This window comes from Emydura macquarii, unplaced genomic scaffold (genome assembly GCF_026122565.2).
Source record: "Emydura macquarii macquarii isolate MOO-44397 ecotype Brisbane River unplaced genomic scaffold, CSIRO-AGI_Emac_v2 contig_1447, whole genome shotgun sequence".
NCBI classification, from domain to species: Eukaryota; Metazoa; Chordata; order Testudines; family Chelidae; genus Emydura; species Emydura macquarii.
The window spans coordinates 151,002-166,431 of record NW_027131584.1 but is presented as its reverse complement, the minus strand read 5'-3'; the positions used below and the strand labels follow the sequence as shown (position 1 = coordinate 166,431).

The window sequence follows — 15,430 nt, the reverse complement described above, 5'->3', positions numbered from 1 at the left end:
GAAACAAGTATGTGCAAGAGCCTGTCCATGTGCATGTCGGTGTCACAGGGATTCAGCATAGGGCTCATCAGCCGGGAGTAGCAGCAGATGCTCAGATTCTATGACAATGAGCAGCAGCACAGAAATGCTGAGAGATAAATGAGCACGTCTAACTCTTGGCTCTTCTTTTCTCTCTGGGGTTTTAGCAGTGCAGGACAACTCTAGCAGGTCTGCAAGACTCAGTGCTCTGACAATCTGAGCCTCTGTTATCAGTGAATCATTTCTTCACTCTCGGGGGAGGCTCAGACTGAAATTCTCAAGGGTCTATTTTCTGCTGTTGCCACTGCTTACGGAGTGCAGGGAATTCTCCCAGAGACCTGGCCAACCTGAGAGTCCACAAGGACTGTACGGGGGAATCATATAAGTCCCGGTTCAGCACTGCGAGTGTCAGACGTGAGGCTCGTACACTGATTTTCAGGTCACAGTAAGGAGATTTCCTCTCTCTGCTGCATGGGATTTTGGTGAGTTGCCTGTTTCTGCAATAAAGTTAGTGCTAAGGGCTTGGTTAAGGTTCAGGTCAAGAACCATTTGGGCAGGAATTCTCCAACGTGGAGACTAAAACTGTTTAGTATTGTCAGAAAAGCCAAGTGATTTAAAATTGGATCTAAAGATTTATTGTAAAGAGTTTAGACAAATATTTGTTTTTAAGATTACTTCCGTCTCTTTTATTGTGTCATTCTCTCTTTCTCAGTATCTTCCTTTTTTTGGTCTCTGTCCTTTTTCCTCTGGTTCGCTCTCATTTCCCAATTCAGCAACTTTACTGCCTTGTTAAGACTCTGCAGGGGGTATGTGTGAGAGCAGAGTTTTCACAACACAAATGAGTCACACAGGGTTTTACAGACTGGCCAGATTCTGCTCTCACATTCTGTCTTCAGCAGCTCACTCCAGAATGACACTGGCATCATTGAGAGCAAAGACAGGGCCCCTGTGTTTTGAAATCCCCATCTTTGATGCACTGTCTCAGAATGTCACATAAACCGGGGGTCTTCCTTATGACTTTTTCAGTACCCTAACAAAATAGCTCTCGCTGTTCCGGGAGGACCTGACATCAGAATTTTCATAGCAGGGAGCCTAAAATTTCACGCTTAAGGGTGACGTCTTGGTCCCATTGAGATCAATGGCGAAACTTCCATCAGGGCCAGGAATTCACCCTAAACCCACACATAGTGCCTTAAATAAATGGACTGATTTTCACTAGCTATGAGCCTCTAATAACTTCAACTGCTGTCATCCTGCAGCCTCAAAGGATGGGTGAGCTCATCTGGACCAGGAAAGAACTGACAAGAGAGTAGCTGAAATCTTAAACTCACAGCTTAAAGCAGTGTTTCTCAATTATATTTCCCCCCGGAACCCTTGCCCAGCCATGCCAGATCCTCCATCGAAACATTCCAAGAAATCTACCCCTTTTCGGCGGCGCGGTGTAGGCGGCTTTTGGCGGTGCGCTATCTAAGCTGCGATCAGCTGTTCGGCGGCGCACTAACACCTGTTTGGCGGCCCCATCAGCTGTTCAGCAGCGCAATAGCAGCTGATCAGCGGCTCGCTGACAGCTGTTCAGCGACGTGCGATTTATGTTTATTTTGGCGGTGCAGTTTCGCTTTTTCCCGGAACCCTTCAACTCGACCCGCGGAATCCCAGGGTTCCATGGAACACTATTTGAGAAACACTGGCTTAGAGGTTCAAAACAATTAGAATGAGAACTTTTCGTGGGGGGTCTGCTCTCTCTGTTCCCTGGCGTCTCTGGTTGTATAGAGGATGAAAAGCAACAAAATGCAATAAAAATAAAAGCATGTTTCTGGTTTAGAGGAAATCAGGCAGTGTTGGAAATCCCACTAGGGGAAATCCAGGCACACACACTGTGTGTGTGTGGGGCAGGATGTGCAGTATCCAGATAGCAGTGGTGCAGAGTCCTGAAACAGGGCGAAATAGGGAATGCCTAATTCACACACCAAAGAGGTGTAACTAGGCCTCCTGCAATCTCCCAGGGCAGGAGGTTGTCTCAGACTGTAATGTAATGTGGACACACTGTAGTAGATTGTCTCTGACACCTTCTCCATCCAGCACATCCCTCATCCTGTGACCAACCCCACAAGAATCACGTGGCAACATCAGCAATTGCCAACATGGAAAAGGAACATCAGGAAGTTGTGTCTGGTTTTGAGGAAGAGTTACTCACGCTGGCTCCTTTTAGTCTCCACGTCCTCTCTCCCATCCCCTCGGGTCTGTCACTTTCTACTTCCCTGCACATGCTGAGCTGCTGCTGGGATTCCCCTCTCCCTCGGACAGGCTGTGCAGGCTGCTCCTCCTCCATCCTCCCTTTTCACCGGCACAGCCAGACACAGAGTTTAACCCAGGCTGTGTAGATATTCGTACAAGGTGTCACTGTGTGGTGTGTCCAGCACCTCGTGTTCGTTCTGGGTGAGTGGGATCACTGTGTGGCAGGGTTGTTGGTTGTGGGGTGGGGAGGGAGGTGTACACAGACAGGTGGGCAGTGCTGGGGGCTTTGGGCACAGGGAATGGGTTACACAGCATCAACGAGCAAGCTGAGAAGTGTGCACAGTGTATAATGAGAGCTGGCAATACTGGGCCATGTCAGTGTTAGGTAAATACATGCAGGAGCCCCTGGCCGCTGGCTGGCACATTGAGCCACTCTTCACAGATGCTAAACCCAGCTCTCATTGGGATAATTAATTAGACAGTTTTGTTAGCCATTAACGGGACAGTTGTACATACATTTCTCAGGGTGGAGATTTCATGGGGTCACTTTTTCCTCCGGGGCTAAATTCAGCACCGTTATGAGTAAAAAAGATGCCTTCAGTAAGGCTCAGACACCAGTTTTCAGGAAAAATGCCTCCAGCTGACTCCTGTATGTGCTGCAGGGACATGTTCACAGAGCCCCAGGCCAGAAGGGACCACTGTGATCATCTAGTCTGACCTCCTGTATAGCACCGGCCAGAGACCTTTCCTTAAGGAATTCCTAGAGCAGAGCTTATGTAGAAACATCCAACCTTGGTTTAGAAATTCTCAGTGATGGACAATGGTTAATTACTCTCTCTATTTTAAAACTATACATATCATTTATAGTCAAAGCTTTTCTAACTTCAACTTCCAGGCATTGGATGGTGTTAGACCTTTCTATGTTAGCCTGAAAAGCCCATTATTCAATATCAGTTCCCTATGTGGGTACTTGTAGACTGTAATCAAGTCACCACTTAACCATCTCCTCGTATCAACATGCATATTGTGACAGGGCCAGACCGGACAGCTATGAAAGGGTGCTGGAAGGCATGTATATTAGCCCTTCTCTCCATAAAACCCACTGCCCTGGGTAACCCAGCTGCGGCTAATTCAAGACAATTGGGCCAATTAGGCCACCTGGAGCCTATCAAAGAAGCTGTCCCAGCAGGTAAAAGCCTCCACTTCAGACAGGCCAAAAAGGCTGAAAGGGAGTTAACAGCCAGAGGAGAGAAAGCAGAGCAAAGCAAAGCAAAGCAAAGCAAAGCAACGCAGAGCAACGAGAAGCTGCAGCCGCAGGGCTTGGGACTATCATCTGCTGCTGTTACCACACCAAGATGGAGAGGCTCCAGCCGGGGAAGGCTGAACAACCCTTCACGCTGGTTCCAGGTGTGATACGACCCGTGCCCAGGGTAGACAACTGATAATGCCAAGGTCAGGGAAGGCTGCAAAAGGAGAGCAGATTCTCCCCACACTGGTGGGTGGCACTAAAGCCCGGCTTCCCAACCAGCCACAAACTGCTTCTGATTACCCCACACTGGATATCAAGAAGCCAGTCCACAAATGCCCACAGTCCCCTTTACTGCATTTCAGCTCCAGGCTCCCAAATCAGCACCAGGTCCAGCAAAGAGACCAGTTACTTAAACTCTCTGCTCTTTACTAAAAAGGTTCCCTCTGACCCCAAAGGGTCAGCCACAGCACCAGATCAATGTAAGTTTGGATCTTACCTAAAATACCACGCTGACAGCCAATCCTTTAGTGTCTAAACTAAAGGTTTATTGTAAAAAGAAAGGAATAAATCACGAGAGAAATGTTAAAGTAAATCACAGATATACAAATGATTAAAAGTCCATATACTTCAGGGTTTTGGAAGACGTGGATTTGCAGGCTTGTGTAGTTCTCTCTGGTTCACATCCAGTACCTGGATGGGTCTAAGTCCTTCGGTTCAGTTGCAAGATGAATTGGTCCAGAGATAGGTGTATGTCTGCAGACTGGACAGGAACAAAGACAAAATGGTTTCTCTGGCTTGATCTTATAAACCCCCTCCTCCGGCCATGCGGCCTGTGGGCAGTCACAAGACCCAAAATGGAGTCCATAGTCACATGGGCCAATCCTGGTGACTCCTCTGGTGTGCCTGGGGTCCATAGTCACATGGGACAGTCCTGATGCTTCATCAGGTAGGCTGCCTGCAATGGAGTCCAGAGTCACGTAAGCAGGTTCTGGTGACTCAGTGGTGATGCTGGCTTCTCCCTCAGGGCCCCTTGCACCTGGGAATGCCTTAATGGACCATTAAGCAGGCCATTGTTCTGCAGCCTTCCTATCTGGGTGTTGCCCCAGGCAGAACAATTTGAACTACAGATATCTCAAATACATCTATAACTTCCATTTCAAATATCACACATGAACACAAGTATTATTAACTTACTTAGCACATTATAACCTTCCGAACAGTACCTGACATGGCCTATCCCACATGGATTATTATGATTCTGCCATACTGATGTCACACAATATACTAAATGCCCCCCACTCAAGACAGCCCGCATGACACCAGGGAGCAGGCCACAAGCTGGGGGGCCATGCACAAGCAGCCCAGGGAAGGTAGTCGGTCTCAGGGACTAAGCAGGGTGAGACTACTCCTCACAGGACTGGACCCCCCCTTCACTTCCCTCCCAGCCGCACCACTGGCGTAGCTGGTGAAGCACAGGATCCACAGGGCAGAACAGGTGCACCCCGCCACAATATTCAATTGTCCAAACCAGAACTGGACACATATTCCAACAACAGTTCCACCAGTGCTAAAGAAAGAGTTAAAATAACGTCTCTTCCTCTATTGAGATTCCCCCCTTTATCATCCCAGGTCATGCACTCAGGGACTAATAACAACAATTTCTGCCATAAGCTTTGGATGTGTCAGTTGGCAGTGACAGAGGAGAATGACCTGGGTGCCTTGGTTGATCACTGGATGACTAAGAGCCTCCAATTTGATGTGGCCGTGGAAAAAACTAATATGTTCCTTGGATGTATCACAGGAGGTATTTCCAGTAGAGATAGAGAGGTGTTTGTCCAGTTATACAAGGCGCTGGTGAGACCTCATCTGGAATACTGTGTGGACTTCTGGTCCCCCATAGTTAAGTTGAATTCAAACTGGAACAGGTGCAGAGCAGGGCTACTAGGATGATCTGCGGAATGGAAAACCTGCCTTATGAGAGGAGACTCAAAGAGCGTGGCTTGTTTAGCCTAACCAAAAGAAGGCTGAGGGGAGATATTATTGCTCTCTATAAATACATCAGGGAGAAAGAGGAATTATTATTGAAGTTCAACGCCAATGTGGACATAAAAAATAATGGATATAAACTAACCTTCAGGAAGTTTAGACTTGAAATTAGACATACATTTCTAGCCATCAGAGGAGTGAAGTTCTGGAATAGCTTTCCAAGGGGAGCAGAGTGGGCAAAAAACATAGTTGGCTTCAAACCTGAACTTGATAAATTTGTGAAGGGGATGATCTGATGGGATACCGTAGTTTAGCAAGTGACTTATCTTTGACTACTGGTGGTAGATATGCCAATATCCTGTGAAGGGATATTAGATGGAGCATGAGGTTCTGAGTTATTGTGGAGTATTCTTTCTTGGGTGTCTGGCTGGTACGTCTTGCCCACATGCTCAGGGTTTAACTGATCGCCATATTTGGGGTTGGAAAGGAATTTTCCCACAGGTCAGATTGGAAAAGGCTCTGGGGGTCTTTCGCCTTCCGCTGTAGCATGGGGCATGTCTCACTTGCTGGTGGATTGTCTGTACCTTAAAGTCTTTAAACCAGGATTTGAAGACTTTAATTACTCCGTCATAGGGCAGGGGTCTATTACAGGAGTGGGTGGGTGAGGTTCTGTGACCTACATTGTGCAGGAAGTCAGACTAAATGATCATATTGGTCCCTTCTGACCTTAGAGTCCATATGTCTATGTCTATAACTGGTTTGCTTAACAATGACCTTAGAGTCCATATGTCTATGAGACATATGTCTATGTCTATAACTGGTTTGCTTAACAATGTCTCTGTTTACCCCTGTCAACAAGGCAGAATAACAAAACCACTATACTTGTTACTTTCATGAAGGCACCCAACTCTCAGAGATATGTCTTACCAATAGAAGCAATGGAAGTAACGGAGCACAAAGCTCCAGCCTGGCATGATAATTTCTGTTTCCATGGGGAAAATATGGCACATTTCCAAAAGAGAAACTGTATTGTGGAACAGAGCAACGGTCCATCCATTCCAGTGTCCTGTGTTTCACAGTACATTCCTGGGGTTGCTGAAGAAGGTATTGGGGGGATTACCTGATGGTGATGAAGGTGACACCTTAATGTCCAACCGCCAGAGACTGGCTTGTCCCTTGAAACACGCAGGTGTACAGGCTTTCCAAGATGTTTATTTAGCTCTAACTATTGTAATCGAAGATTCTTACTATCCAGGCAAATATCCTAAACGTTCCCGATTATTGCTTAGCTCCTGCCCTCACCTTCATCTTGTGGCAATGAGTTCCTCTGTCTAATTGTGCACTGAGTGAAGAAAGCATTCTTTTTTTAATCAGTTTTATAATCAAATTTGCCATATTTCAGTTTAATTGAATATCGTCTTGACTTAGTGTTATGAGACAGAGAGAACACATTCTTGATATCCTATCTACCAGTCAGTATTTTATAGACTATTCTTAAATCCCCTTTTATTCCTCTCCATTCTAAGGCAATAATCCTGGTCTTTTCAATCTCGTCCCCTAAGAGAGATTCCCCAGGTCCTTGATCTTTCTCCTTTCCCTTCCCTGAACACTTTTAGTTCTGCAATATCCTGTTTGAGAAGGGTGCTCAGTGCTGCACAGAGAATTCCGGAGGAGGTTGAAACATTGACTGATAGATCTCATGGCATTGTATTTTTCATATTATTCCCCATCCCACTCCTCCTGTGTCCCAAAGATTTCCTTAATTTTTGTCTAAGCTGGCACTCTGAGCAGGGTTTCAAAGAGTCGTGTACCTTGACAGTCCTGAGTTCATACAGCAATGGGCGTATATGTTTCATTTATTGACATTGAATGTCATCTTCGACCATGCTGCCCATTCAATAGCTTCACTAGCTCCCTGCCAGGACATCTCTGGATGGCCTTAATAATTTGGTGCCATATCCAACACTGCCACCTCACTGCTCATCCCCATTTCTCGATTGCTAATAACTATTAAATATTTACCGTGCTATTTGTTACCAAGTGCCTAATCCCTCCTGCTGGGGGCTTCTCTCCTTTTACAGACATCCTGAGCATTTCTGAGCCAGATCAGCTCCTCGACGATCTCATGGCAGCTTTTAACCTCACTCACTCCAGTCCGTCAACGTTCATCCTAAGTGGCATCCCGGGCCTGGAAGCTGCCCACCTCTGGATTTCCATCCCTTTCTCTATGTTCCACCTCATCACCCTCTTGGGAAATTTCACGGTTCTGTTTGTTGTCAGCAAAGAGCAGACCCTGCACAAACCCATGTTCCTGCTGCTTTCCATGCTGGCGCTCACAGACATCAGCATGTCTTCCTGCGTCGTGCCGAAAGCACTGTGCATATTTTGGTTCTATTCCAAACACATCACTGTGAATGGCTGCTTCACCCAGATGTTCTTTCTTTACTCAGTTGCTGCTATGCACTCAGCTGTCCTCGTGATAATGTCCTTTGATCGCTACGTTGCCATATGTGACCCTCTAAGATACGCCACCATCCTCACCAACACACGAATCGCTAAGCTAGGGCTAGTGGGTTTGATACGATCTGTTCTCTTGTTTCTGCCAGAGCCCCTCCTGCTGCGGAGGCTGTCATTCTGTGCCAACCGCGTTATCTCCCACATGTACTGTGAACACATCGCTGTGGTGAAGATCTCGTGTGCAGACACCACAGTCAACAGGATGTACAGCTTTTGGATAACATTAGTAATCATCGGGTTTGACCTGACACTCATTGGCCTGTCCTATGGGCTGATCATCAGGGCCGTCCTCAAGATCTCCTCCAAAAAATCCCACCAGAAAGCCCTCAACACCTGCACAGCCCACATCTGTGTGATGCTGATGTCTTATACTCCCATCCTCTTTTCTGCCCTGACACATAGGTTCGGTCAGGGCATCCCTGCCCATGTTCACATCCTCTTGGCCAGTCTCTATCTCCTTGTCCCACCTATGCTCAACCCTATCATTTATGGGGTCAAAACCAAAGAACTTCGTGACAAAGTCGGAAAATACACCTGCAGAATGTGATCGCCTGGGGCCATAGATTTTGAAGCTGCCTGACAGGAGGGGGAAAGGATGTGTCCTCATTAATCAAGGGTGCTTTGTCCCAATTTTCTTGCGCTCTGTCTTGAGGAATTTCCCAGTTTCAGAAATTTCTCAAACCTAATATATTATTACTGCATCACGAAGCACTACCCTCCGCATTGCTAAGTTCCATTTCTCCAACCATCACCTGATCTCTTTTGGAATCACCTGTCATCCGAAAGACCCATATACCCTGTCACTCAGCCTTTCTGTTACTTCCAGACCACCAGCTCTGATGATTTCTCATATGCTCTCCTCCATCTTTAACTCTTTTGCCCCTCTCTGCAATCACAAAGTGCTCAACTCTGCCATCCACCAAGCTCCAACAATTCCTTCCAGTCCTGAGTCTCCCCAAATCAGTCTCTCTGAATTCTTAACTAGGAGATACTTGGAGTTTCCCTTCTCCTTCCTTCCTCACAATGCCATGAAATCTGCCCTCAATTATCTGTTTATTTTGGGACACATATTGCACGGAGACTGGGGTCAAAATAAACAAAAAATGTATTTAATAGATGTGGTGCAGATTGATTAGTTCATGTTAGAGAAGTACTTTGGGAGCCTAAGAAGGAAGGAGCTAGACAAAGGACATAGTGTGTTATTAATTACTTATCTGTTTAGGGAAACACCCAAACTCTTGGCATCAAGGAAGGATTTTCCTCACCAACTATAGTCAGTTAGTGATAATAATTCATTCATATGAAGTCTCAGAAATCTGCATCTACCTCCTCATTTTAGTGCAACACTTAGTAATATTTTTAGTGCTTTTTAAATAACAAAAAAAGCTACCTCCTATCTATGTTTCAAAGTACTTTATGAAAAGAGTAATATCAGTGTCTGCACCATTCAGTGTGGGAGAAATCCAAATTGATAATGAGTGACGTTCCTTTAACTTCTACTCTACTAGGAGATGTCGCAGGAGCTATAAGAGAAAGCCTCTCCCCTCGTGGACTGACCGGCTGGGCCCGTGAGACTATTATGCAGATGAAATCAGACCTTTTGTAGTTGTGATTGAGGATAGCACACAAGAACAGTTTCTGGATCTAATCCCCCTTTGTTTTTGACTGGTTATCCAACTTTAATTGGGGGTCAACCCATATTACTTGAGACTGTAGGGTGCTAATCACGATAGAAAGGGAATACTCCCTACAGTTCAGTTGTTCTCCTCCTTCCCACCTTCCTTCTCCATTCCTCTTCAGGGACCCGTCTCATGAGCAGATTTTAATCCAGGGGGTGCAAATGACCCTAAAAGTGGGAACAGTAGAAGAGGTTCCTCTGGCACTAAGGGGCAAGGCTTTCTACTCCTGTTATTTCCTAATCCCGAAAGCCAAGGGCCGTCTCATACCCATTCTGGACCTGTGAAACCTCAACAGGTTCATGAAAAAGCTGAAGTTCTGCATGGTCTCCTTGCCCTCCATCACCCCTTTTCTGCATCGAGGCAACTGTATGCTGCTCTCGACTTGAAGGATACATGCTTTCACATCTCAGTCCTTCAGAGTCACGTAAGTGTCCTCCAATTCATAGAGAACCAGGGTCACTACCAGTTTACTGTCCTCACCTTCAGCCTTTCAGCAGTTCCTCGCACCTTCTCCAGGTGCATGGCATTCGTGGTATTTCTGAGGAAACAAAGGGTCCAGGTTTACCCTCACCTTGACAATTGGCTGATCACACACCGCATGAAGGGACAGGAGGAGTCCGAAGTGAGCTTGATACCAATAAGCTTTGAAAAGTTAGGCCGGCTAATAAATGCACAGAAGTTAACTCTCTCACTTGTTCAAATAATTGATTTCAGAGGGACTGTCCTCAACTCGGTCCAGTCCAGAGCCTGCCTTCCAGAGACCTTTTTCCAGACCACGGGGTCTATCATAGATGGTCACAGAAACCATCCTACCACTATACAAGACATTGCCTGAAACGCCAGTCTCATACGGCCACATACACCTACACTGTGCAACATGACAGATTGAGCCTTGGACCGCTGCAGTCCTGGCTACTGTCGGAGTACGGACAAGACAGGGACCACTTAGATATAGTGATCATACTTCCTTTCTCAGTAACTGATACCATCTTTTGGTGGCAGGACCCAAGGTCAGTTTGTCCAGGAGTCCCATTCTCGAGACGACACCCTTCACTCTCTCTTGTTACGGACGCCTTGGCACTGGAGTGGAGGGCTCATCTGGGGAGCCTCAGGACCCAATGTCATATAAATGTCAGAGAGCTCACAGGTGTGGCTTCCCTGCAAAATCTTCCAGAACCACCTGGAGGGCAAAGGCATGTCATCTCTTACAGACAACACAACAGTGATATTCTAAATAAACAGACAGAGTGGAGCACACACCTCTCCCTAGTGCCAGGAAGCCCTACCCCTGTGAGAATTCTGTGTGACATCTTCAATCCCTCTTGAGACTTCTTGTTTTTCAGTAACACAGAAAGAGACAGTGCATAATTTCAGAAGATCCTTCTCCAACCATGAGTGGTCTATTCACTGGGATACAATGAAGAACATCTTCCAAAGATGGGATGTTTCCCATACAGGCTTGTTTAAAACAAGGCACAATAGGAAGTGTCCGCAGTTCTGCACCTTCCGGAACCTTTAGCCCAGGCTTGCTTGCAGGCATATTCCTTCTACACATTTCCTTTCTGCGTGTGTCCACCCACTCCACTCATACACAGAGTTCTGCTGAAGGTCAGGAGGGAAGGAACTTCCATGATTGTGATAAAGCCTCGGCCTGGCCTCATCAACATTGGTTCTCCACCCTTATGAATATTTAGGCCTGGAAATTCCATGGCTGATTTCCATGGAAATTCCATGGCTGATTTCCATGGAAATTCCATTCCTTAGGCGGTCCTGCACACAGGTGAATGTTGCCGGCTCCCAAAGTAACCCAGAAATAGAAGGGGGTTACATTAGTGTTGTCAGAAATACCAAGGGATTTACTTCATAAAAATGGAGCTAAAGTTTTATTGAAAGTAGTTTAGAAAAATATTTATTTTTAAGATCATTTCAGTGTCTCTTACAGTGTCCTTCCATCTGTCAAATATCTTCCTTTTTTTGATCTGGGTATTTTTTTCTCTTATACGCTCAAGTTTTCCAATTCAGCAACTTCACTGCCAGGTTAAGAAGTGTAACTACAGCCTCTGCAGTGGCTATCTGTGATACCCAAGATTTCAGAACACGAATGGGTCACACTGAGTTACACACACTCTGGCCAGATTCCGCTCTCACATTCTGCCTCAGAGGCTCACTCCAGATTGACACTGGCATCACTGAGAGCAAAATCAGGGACCCTGTGTTTTGAAATCCCCATTTGCATTCTGGGTCTCAGGAAGCCATGTAAACTGGGGGTCTTCCTTCAGACTCTTTCAGCATCCTAACAGAATAGCTCTTGCTGTTGCAGGATCTGAAGCAGTGATTTTCACAGCAGAGAGCCTAAAGTTCCACCCTAAGTATGCAATCTTGGTCCCATTCAGATCAATGGCAAAACTCCCCTCAGGGCCAGGATTTCACTGAAAATGCATATTTAGGGACTTCAACAAAAAGCCTTATTTTCTCCAGCCATGAGCCTCCAGTGACTTGAACTGGATTCGTCCTTCGGTCTCTAAAGATGGGTGAGCTCATCTGGACCAGAGAAGAACAAAGAGGAAAGTAGCTGAAATCTTAAACGCACAGCTTAGAGGTTCAAGATCGTTGGGTAACAATTCTCTGTTCCCCTGCTTCTCTCGTTTCCTAGAGGATGAGAAACACTGAAATACAGTAAAAATTAAAGCATGTTTGTAGCTTACAGGAAACCAGTTAGTGTTGTAAATCTAACTGGGAGAGATCCAGGAACGCACAGTGTGTGTGTGGGGTGGGACGCGCAGTATCCAGATCGCAGTTATGCAGAGTCCTGAAACAGGGCCAAAGAGGGAATGGACATCCTGCCTAATTCACACATCAAAGAGGTGTAACTAGCCCTCCTTCACTCTCCTGGGGCAGTGGGGTGCCTCAGGTTGTAATGTAATGTGCACACACTGTAGTAGATTGTCGCTGACACTTTCCTCAATCCAGCCCATCCCTTCTCCTGTTACCAGTCTGACAACAGCTTCATGGCAGCTTCAGCAATTGCCAACTTGGAAAAGCAACATCAGGAAGTTGTGTCTGGGTTTATAACTGGCAGGAATTCGCTAAAGCTTTGTGTCGTTTTGAGGAAGAGTTACCCATGCTAACTCCTTTTAGTCTCCATATCCTCTCTCTCCTCCCTTCAGGTCTGTCCATGTCTCCTTCTTTGAACACGCTGAGCTATTGCTGGGAACAAGGATTATATGATAACAGATGACAATTCTGGGTCATGTCAGTGCCTAGAAAAATACAGCTGCCTTGTACAGAGCCCCCAGTCGCTGGCTGACACAGTGAACCAATGGGACAAAGATGCTAAATCCAGGACTCTCTGGGAAAATTTGTGAGCCAGCTCTGTTAGCCTTTAATCTCAATGAGTATAAATAAATGCCTTCAGTAAACTCAGGAACCGCCTTTCAGGCACAATGCCTCCAGGTGACTCCTGTATGTGCTGCAGGGACGTATTCACAGATCCCTCAGCGAGAAGGCACCACTGTGATCACCTAGTCTGACCTCCTGTATAGCACAGACCAGAGACCTGCCCCCAAGGAATTCCTAGAGCAGAGCTTATAGAGAAACATCCAACCTTGGCTTAGAAATTCTCAGTGACTGAGAATCTGCCATGACTCTTGGTAAATTGCTCCAATGGTTAATTACTCTCTCTGTTTAAAAAGTGCACACTGTATTTATAGTAAGCATTTGTCTGACTTCAACTTCCAGACATTGGATGGTGTTACATCTCTCCAGGCTACCCTGAAAAGCCCATTATCCAATATTAGTTCCCTATGTGGGTACTTATAGACTGTTTTAAAGTCACCCCTTAACCATCTCTGTGTATCAACATGCAAATTTTCAAACAGCAGTTCCATCAGTGCTAAAGAAAGAGATAAAATATCTTCTCTCCATCTATTGAGATTCCCCTGTTTATGTCCAAGGTCCCATTAACTCTTTTGCCACCAGATGACACTGGGAGCTGATGTTTATCAAATTACTCCTTCACACACCCAAATCTTGTTCAGAGTCACTGTTTCCCACGATAGATGTGTGAGCATCACCGACCTTCTTTGTTCTTAGAAATATATGTCTACCTAACTCCGTTAGAACACATTTTGTTTGCCTCCACCCAGTTTACCAACCAATCCATACCGCTCTGAATCAGTGACCTGTCCTCTTCATTATTTACACCCCCCATTTTATGTGGCATCTGCAAACTTTATCAGTTTCAAGCACGAGAATGTAGAGATGGCTCAGGATATCAAACAGGAAGATCTGGATGACGTCGTAAACTGGAGTAATAGAAATAGGATGAAAGTTAATAGTGGAAAGTGCAAGTTCATGGATTTAGGGACTAATAACAAGAATTTATGATATACACTGTGGATATATCAGTTGGAAGTGACAGAGGAGGAGAAGGACCTGTGTCTACTGGTTGATCACAAGATGACTATGAGCCGCCAATGTGATGTGGCCATGAAGAAAGCTAATATGGTCCTTGGATGCATCAGACGAGGTATTTCCAATAGAGATAGAGAAGTGTTAGTTTCGTTATACAAGGCGCTGGTGAGACCTCATCTGGAATAGTGTGTGCAGTTCTGGTCCCCCATGTTTAAGAAAGCTAAATTCAAACTGGAACAGGTGCAGAGAAGGGCGACAAGGATCATCTGCGGAATGGAAATTATTTAAGTTCATCACCAATGTGGACACAAGAACTAATGGAAATAAACTCCGCCATCAGGCAGTTTAGACTTGAAATTAGATGCAGGTTTCTAACCATCAGAGGAGTGAAGTTCTGCAATAGCTTTCCAAGGGGAAGACTGAGGGCTAAAAAGTGTAGCTGGCTTCAAATCTGAGCTTGATAAATTTATTGAGGGGATGGTATGATGGAACAGCCTAGTTTGTCAATTGACTGATCTTTGACTATTGGTGGTAGATATGCTAGTGTCCTGTGAAGGGATGTTAGATGGGGTGGGTTCTGAGTTATTACAGAGAATTCTTTCTTGGGTGTCTGGCTGGTGAGTCTCACCTACATGTTCAGTGTTTAACTGATTGCCAAATTTGGGGTCAAGAGGGTATTTTCCCTGAGAGCAAATTGGCAAAGGCTCTGAAGCTTTTTCACTTTCCTACTTGCTGGTGGATTCTCTGTACCTGAAAGTCTTTAAACCAGGATTTGAGGACTTTAGTAACTCAGTCATAGGTCAGGGTCTATTACAGAAGTGAGGCTCTGTGGCCTGCATTGTGCAGGAGGTCAGACTAGATGATCATATTGGTCCCTTCTGACCTTAGAGTCCATATGTCTATAAGAAGGATAAATAGCTGGTTTGCCGATGAGCGTCTCTGGTTACCCCTGTCAGTTAACAAGGCAGAATAATGAAACCACTATACATGTTACTTTATTGAAGGCTTTCTCAGAGATATGTCTCACCAAAAACACAAGGGCACACTGCTGATTCATATCCAGATTCTTGTCCACTGTAACCCCCAGGTCCTATTCTGCAGAACTGCTGCCTAGCCCGTTGGTCCCCAGTCTTTAGCAGTGTATAGGATTCTTTGGTTCTTCATCTTTGCATCTGTGATTTTTCTATTAAATACTCTTTCTGTTTATTTTCAGCCTATTCTCTCTGCAATGTGCGTCCCAAAATGAACTGATAAATTAGGTCAGATTTCATGGAGTTGTCAGGGAGGAAGCAGAGGGGAAAACTCCAAGTGTCTGCTAGGTAAGAATTCAGAG

The 15,430-nt window shown here is 45.6% G+C and overlaps 1 protein-coding gene across 1 annotated transcript; it reads left to right on the top strand.

The window, feature by feature from the left end:
• Window positions 1–7,613: 7,613 nt before the first annotated feature.
• LOC137156340 (olfactory receptor 52P1-like) lies at window positions 7,614–8,552 on the top strand. Its single transcript, XM_067553059.1, has one exon. It carries the CDS (start codon window positions 7,614–7,616, stop codon window positions 8,550–8,552), a length of 939 nt encoding a protein of 312 aa, XP_067409160.1.
• The last annotated feature ends 6,878 nt before the right edge of the window (window positions 8,553–15,430 follow it).

Coding starts and splice junctions, on each gene's coding strand:
- LOC137156340 (XM_067553059.1), top strand. CDS start 7,614: ATGGCAGCTTTTAACCTCACTCACTCCAGTCCGTCAACGTTCATCCTA.